The 7143-nt window shown below is 43.3% G+C and overlaps 1 protein-coding gene across 1 annotated transcript; it reads left to right on the top strand.

The window, feature by feature from the left end:
- Window positions 1–1621: 1621 nt before the first annotated feature.
- Window positions 1622–5909, top strand: LOC309481514 (uncharacterized protein). Its single transcript, XM_082146482.1, has 6 exons — window positions 1622–1945; window positions 2066–2183; window positions 4715–4810; window positions 4956–5123; window positions 5275–5427; window positions 5551–5909. The coding sequence occupies exons 1-6, from the start codon at window positions 1832–1834 to the stop codon at window positions 5784–5786; spliced, it is 885 nt and encodes a 294-aa protein (XP_082002608.1). The 5' UTR covers window positions 1622–1831; the 3' UTR covers window positions 5787–5909.
- The last annotated feature ends 1234 nt before the right edge of the window (window positions 5910–7143 follow it).

Below are 7143 nucleotides of genomic sequence, written 5' to 3'. Positions count from 1 at the left end.
ACGGTTTGACCTAAAAATATCAAAATTGAAACTACTGCGGAAACAAAGACACCTACATCTTGGATGCCCTTGAGGTAAGCTAAAACATATCAAAAATTTATTTCAAAGTGAACTATCCCTTTAATCTCCACCACATCTCAGGTTCTTTTGTCAGTTTGAGATGGCTCAAGCTTTGTAGCATGCCATGTTTTCCTGCTGATAGTACCCATTTAATGTTTGGGTACATAGGGGTCATGAAGTTATGAACAAGGCTGTGGAATTCTAGATATTATCAGAGGGAAAAGTGTGCTGTTAAAACAGCCTCACGCCACCATCAGCAGCCTAAACATTGATTTAAAGCATTATGTATTCAGGCTTTCTTGCTGGTTATGTACAATTATGATTGTACTTCTTGAATTTTACTGCAGAAAGCCAATTCTGTCCAAAGTCAATTACACTAACTTTCTTCTCGATTCTAATGTTCAGTTTTTTAACTTCAACAAATGCAGACAAAATGCACTAAGTAGATTAGGGGTCACCAAACTTTTTTCTCTGGGGGCCACATTATCGTTCTTGACTGTGATGGGGGGGCCGGGTCAGCTATATAACATAGAATTGTATGACCCAGACCAAAATGACCACCAGCAGGCCTCATTGTGTAGTAGAGATTACCATTTTTCTGTCCTGAACACTGACAGTTATCTGACAGTTCTCTGCGCGTGCGTTGTCTGTCACTGCTTGATCTCGAGCTTGTCGGGTGACGAAAATTCGAAAAAATGTAACTGAAAAAAATCAACAAAATACCAGATGCAGACATGTTATTATTTTCCAAAAAGCAATTAAAAAAAATAGGCCATGACGACTTTTGGGGATAGCCTCATAGGGCCGTTTCAAGTAGTGGGGGGCAGATGGGCTGGGGGGCCAGTCAAAGGGGGGCGGCGGGCCTGAGTCGGCCCGCGGGCCTTAGTTTGGTGACCCATGAAGTAGATAGCATGTGAGGATATTTGCAATAACGAACATGTCAATAGGTGTAATATTTTGTCTATTAAATGAATGTCTGCATATATTGCAAGATGTCTGTTTCCTTTGTTTGTGTAATTGTGTTTTAGACACCTGGAAGAGCCACCTGTGGCAACTCAACATGGGTAGCAGCAAAGGAAGTGTCAAAAAAAGCTAGTGATCGCCTAGATGAGGAAGGCATGGAGATCGCTGTGTGCCGGCATGGCTTTTTCTTGAGGGGACTCAATATGTACCGTGGCAAAGTATTCGCCTACCCACTTTATCTACAGCAGGACCTGGCAAGCCGCCATAACGTACATTTTTTTTGCACTGATCAGATGTGTAGATACTGGCCCTATCTGCAGCGGGTGGAGGGCCAGTTTAGGGAGTTTGGGCGGCTCCTCAACATGAAGCCGCTACTTTCGCTGCTCCACACCAAAGCCCACTCTGCAAAGTGTGAAGCAACACCCAAACTGGAGCGGGTAATACCCTTGGTGAAGAGGTACAATGGTCTCTAGAAGAGGTAAATAGCTTCCTCTCCAAGGTGGCTTTGACTACCAAGTACATGACAAAAGCTGGTAAGTATTATCGTGTAGAACATGAAAAAATGAACAGTGGAACCCTCCATCTGTACACCCAATATCTGCTGTTTCAGTAGCTTACACTTGATCACAGCCCAAAAAACATCACACAATCAGTTCACTATTCTCCATGGTTTCATTATTCACAGTCCTACAGACCATCACCCACAGGTAGCCTACTAGGGATCTACTGTACACAAGTTTGGCCAAACCATAGCTGTACCTCATATCCAAGAAATAGCATTGTAATTAGTATTAGTTGTTGTGTAAATATGTGTATGAATTGCTTTACAGCCAGGATGGACATAATCACTATTCACGTGCTTGGGTGGAACCAGAGGAAAACAGAAACCTTGCACATCACACTCAGCCAACGATATCACAAGGTCTACACAAAAATCCTAACCGAAATAGCGTTCTAGTCAGAATATGTTGCATTATGTTCATGTAGTGTCTTTTTGGTTATTTATTGTGTTTTTTTTTGTGGATTGCTATTCTTTTTGTAGGTGGTACAGAAAAAACAGATAGAGGAACAAAAACTCAATGAACTGATGGCACAGCTGAACTGCACACCAGAAACACAAGACCAGTGGGTGACAGATGTGAAAGAGTGGGCACTAAGAGGTACGACAACAATGCTGATAACCAGTCAATAGTTGCTTTTCCATCCAACCTTTTAATGCACATTGGAACTATTCAAATAAGAAATCCCGGTTGGAAACACGTGAAATGCACATAATGCATAATGCACATAGATAATTGATTCGCTAGAGGGGGTTGAATTAACTCTTGATGCGCATAAGGTATGATCAGAATCAGAATCAGAATCAGAATCAGAAAGAGCTTTATTGCCAAGTGTGCTTGCACCCACAAGGAATTTTTCTTGGTACTGAAGCTTCCAGTGCACATATACAAATACAAATACAACAAGAAACATAGTAATACAAATTCTAAGAATAAAATAGTATAAAAAAAAATAAATAAAAAAAATAGTATAAAAAGTAAAAAAAAGGGGTCACAGTTGGGTTTAGTCTGAATAAACATTTACAGATTATGAACATATTTACAGTATTTTGAGAAGTATGAATAATATAAATATAAATATCACCTGAGTTAGAGAATATTACACTAGACAGTGGGAGTCTAGTGCATGTTACAGATTATGAACATATTTACAGTATTTTGAGTAGTATGAATAATATAAATATAAATATCACCTGAGTTAAGAGAATATTGCACTAGACAGTGGGAGTATTGCACTTGCAGGCATATGCCTTGGGGGGCATGTTAAGTGTTCAGAAGGGAAATGGCCTGTGGAAAGAAACTGTTCCTGTGCCTGGATGTTCTTGTGGCCAGTGATCTGTGTCGCCGTCCTGACGGTAACAGTTCAAACAGGGGGTGTCCAGGGTGAGTGGAGTCTGTGATGATTTTACCTGCTCTCTTCCTCACTCTGGAAGAGTACAGGTCCTGGAGGGTTGGCAGGGGGGCACCAATAATCCTCTCTGCTGTCCGGACTGTCCGTTGTAGTCTCCTGATGTCCGATTTGGTAGCTGAACCAAACCAGACAGTGATGGAAGTGCTTAAAACAGAATCAATGACGGCTGAGTAGAACTGGATCAGCAGCTCCTGTGGCAGATTGAACTTCTTCAGCTGGCGAAGGAAGTACAGTCTCTGCTGGGCCTTTTTCACAATGGAGTCAATGTGATTTGCCCACTTCAGGTCCTGAGAGATGGTAGAGCCCAGGAACCTGAATGACTCCACTGCTTCCACAGTGCTGTTCATGATGGTGAGAGGGGGGAGTGCTGGGGATTTTCTCCTGAAATCCACAATCATCTCCACTGTTTTGAGCGTGTTCAGCTCAAGGTTGTTATAGCTGCACCAGACAGCCAGCTGTTCAACCCCCAGTCTGTAAGCAGACTCGTCACCATTTTGGATGAGACCGATGACGGTGGTGTCGTCTGCAAATTTCAGGAGCTTGACAGAGGGGTCTTTAGAAGTGCAGTCATTAGTGTACAGGGAGAAGAGCAGTGGGGAGAGAACGCACCCTTGGGGGGCGCCAGTGCTGATGGTGAGGGTCCTGGATGTGAGCTTCCCCAGTCTCACTCGCTGCTGCCGGTCTGTCAGGAAGCTGGAGATCCACTGACAGATTGAGGATGGCATGGAGAGCTGAGTCAGTTTGGCTGTGAGAAGATCAGGGATGATGGTATTGAAGGCCGAACTGAAGTCCACAAATAAGATCCGTGCATAAGTCCCAGGTCTGTCAAGATGTTGCAGGATATAGTGCAGTCCCATGTTGACTGCATCATCCACAGACCTGTTTGCTCTGTAAGCAAACTGAAAGGGATCCAGAAGGGGTCCAGTGATGTCCTTCAGATAGGCCAACACCAGTCTTTCAAACGACTTCATGACCACAGACGTGAGAGCGACAGGTCTGTAGTCATTAAGTCCAGTGATTTTAGGTTTTTTGGGAACCGGAATGATAGTGGAGCGTTTGAAGCAGCAGGGAACTTCACACTGCTCCAATGATCTGTTGAAGATCTGCGCGAAGACTGGGGCCAGTTGGTCAGCGCAGGCTTTTAGACAAGCAGATGAGATGCCGTCTGGGCCTGAAGCTTTCCTAGTCTTCTGTTTTTTGAAGACTCGGCTCACGTCCTCCACACAGACCTTAAGCTCAGGTTGGATGGCAGAAGGGGGGAGGAGAGGGGTTGCAGGAGGTGATGGTGGATGTGTGAAGTGCACATCAGAGCGGGTGTGAGGTGTGAGTCTGGGCTTCTCAAACCTGCAATAGAATGCATTGAGAGTGTCAGCCAGTTGTTGATTCTCCACAGATCGGGGGGATGGTAATTTGTAGTTGGAATTAAGTTGATGTAAACAGTTTATTTGCATACATTCACATTTGTTGTATTGTGACACCTCATGTTTTAATGGTACAGCTGGTTAAACGTCTTTAAGAAAAAGTAATTCTTAATGCACATAACACATGGATGGAAAAGCAAGCAGATGCACGTGTTCGTAAGCCACATTTTCATGAATGCGCGTACAATATGCAAATGAGTTAGATGCAAACGCAACTATAGGTGATGAAAGCAGATGATTAAAGGGCCTTTTCAAGGGCATGTACAGGGTAACAAGAAAAACATAATTTTCCATCTTAGGCAAAGGTAAAGGAAGCCTGGAGAAACAGCAGAGCAAAATCGTGGGACTGTTTCTCAGTTTGCAGCAGAAGAGGAAAGATCTACATTCTCGTAACGGTCTGTATAATGTTAGCTCCAAAATGACCTACACCATTTGAGCATTCCCCTGTCTCCTCCACATCATGTCAGTGAAGAAGATTTTCATATCAATAAGGTTGGCATGATTGTTATGGATATGTTTTCTTGCACACTCATGTTGCAGGCAATAGTACCCAAAAACTTAGGGAAAGACGGCAGATATCCACACTTAAAGACAACCTGACAGAAGCCATCTCACTGTACAACAGTTCATCGGACCAGAAAACTGACCCTGAGGAGGCAACCAGTGGAAGAGGAGGCTACATCTGGCCCTGGGAGGATGAACCAAATGGTCAGACCTGACAATTTCAACACAGTTGAACTCTTAAAGATTACTCTTACATTGACAGCGGTTTGAAGTTGCATTATGATTACAAGAGAAGGGATCAGTTTGTAATCAGCGTAAACTGTTACTTGTTTCCATTTTTATGTTTTGTCTACAGCTGGGATTAGAAAGATGTTTGACCAGGTGATGCTTGTGAGTAGACTGGTGGAAGAAAAAGACATCCTCCTTTGTGAGATAACGCAGCATTGTCGTAACTTGCAGAGTAAAGTTGAGGAGTTGCAAACTGTCATTGACACCGGAAGCCATTTAAGTAAGTAGTCAAATAACATTTCCCCCTCACACTGAATTCATGAATGATGGTAAACTGCATACCAGTGCTTTGTCATGTCATTTTTATTTTTCAAATAAAATATATTCTGCAATCTCTTGTAAGGCTGTTCACAGACGCTGTCCAAGGAGGGAAGCAGAGGCCTGCGTAGCAGACTACATCACATTACACATCACCTGCAAGAAGTCAAGAGAACGTACACCTTGATCTTCAGGGATCAACTTGACAATGACTATTTCCATTACACAGAAGATGACCATACAAACGAAGACAGCAGTGAGGAGGAGGAAGACGAGGAGGATGAATTTACAGAAGAAGAGGAAGACACAGCAGAAGACTGACTTGCAATATATAGATCGGTAGATACTTTCAATTGAGCTCTTAGTAGAGCTAGCATTCTTTGTCTCCCAGTTGTGCCTGCAGGCCTGTTAACACCTTTCACAGAGCTCCAATCACTGGTTCAACACCACTCACTCACTCACTTACTCGCACACACACACACACACACACACACACACACACACACACACAGACACACACACACACACACACACTCTCACACACTCTCACTCTCAGACACACACACAAACACACACACACTCACTCACTCACTATTCACTCACACACACACACACTCTCACACACACTCACACACACTCTCTCACACACTCTCTCACACACACACACACACACACACACACTCACTCACTCTCAACACTCACTCACACACTCACACACTAAAAAATTACTTTATTAAAGAACCACTATAAAGCCAAAACAATCTCTGTTACCATAAATTATACATGTATCTCTGTAAAGCTGCTTTGTAACAATCTACATGCTTAAAAGCGCTATATAAATTAAAGCTGCAAGCAGCATTTATCGGGGTTCAAGCAGTTAAGGCCTTTAAGGCCCTGTTACAGCCACCCAAATGCAAAAGTTAAACTTTTTCGATAATTATTGATCTAGAGAGTCCAGAGAATTGTCCTAGACTGGTCTGGTTTCGATCGGGCGAAAAACCAGGGACTAGTTCGCAAAAGTAGGTTTTGGACAAAATGCGACAGCAGAACATTTTTCCTGCCTAAATCGAATTTGGAGATAACCATTTTGTCCGCCTTGAGCCAGGGATCACAGTGGTGTAAGGCACTTGAGTTATGAGCGATTTTGTACTTTTGGTTGCTGTAGCGCCACCTATGGGCCAATCGGGGTCATACTCTGATAGGTTGTCCCCAAATTGAGGCCTACCATTGTTGTGGCAAATTCATAGTTCTTTTTGGTTCAGGTCTCAAAGAAGTTTCTCAGAGTCGAGGTTCCAGGTCAGAAGAATTAACTTTATTGACAAGCAACTGATGGCGCTTTTCCACTGCATGGTACGGCTCGGTACGGTTCGACTCGCTTCGCTTTTCCACTGCGTGGTACGACTCGGCTCGGTACGGCACGGTTCGGTTCGCTTTAGCTCGGTTGCTTTTCCACTGCAGTTAGTACCGCTTCAAAGTGGGTGTGACTGATCGTTATAGTTGCCGTCTCTACTGCCATGACATCATCATATTAAATGCGAATTTTTCATTCCGGGTTTCCCCATCCGCTCCTCGGCAACCAACGAGAGGAACGTCTGCACCTCGTCCACTGACCACGATTCAGCCATTTCTTTTTTTTAAGTTTATACTCTTTTTTTTTTTTTAAGCAAATACTTTTAAA

Source organism: Leuciscus leuciscus, assembly GCF_965113295.1.
Source record: "Leuciscus leuciscus genome assembly, chromosome: 1".
Taxonomy (NCBI): Eukaryota; Metazoa; Chordata; class Actinopteri; order Cypriniformes; family Leuciscidae; genus Leuciscus; species Leuciscus leuciscus.
This window is presented reverse-complemented; position numbering and strand designations above follow the sequence as displayed.

Bases quoted from the DNA above. Each gene is read 5' to 3' on its own strand.
- LOC309481514 (XM_082146482.1), top strand. From the start codon at position 1,832: ATGTGTATGAATTGCTTTACAGCCAGGATGGACATAATCACTATTCAC. The intron at 2,184-4,714 runs GTACGACAACAA...TTTCCATCTTAG, and splicing joins GAAAGAGTGGGCACTAAGAG to GCAAAGGTAAAGGAAGCCTG. The intron at 4,811-4,955 runs GTCTGTATAATG...CTCATGTTGCAG, and splicing joins AGATCTACATTCTCGTAACG to GCAATAGTACCCAAAAACTT.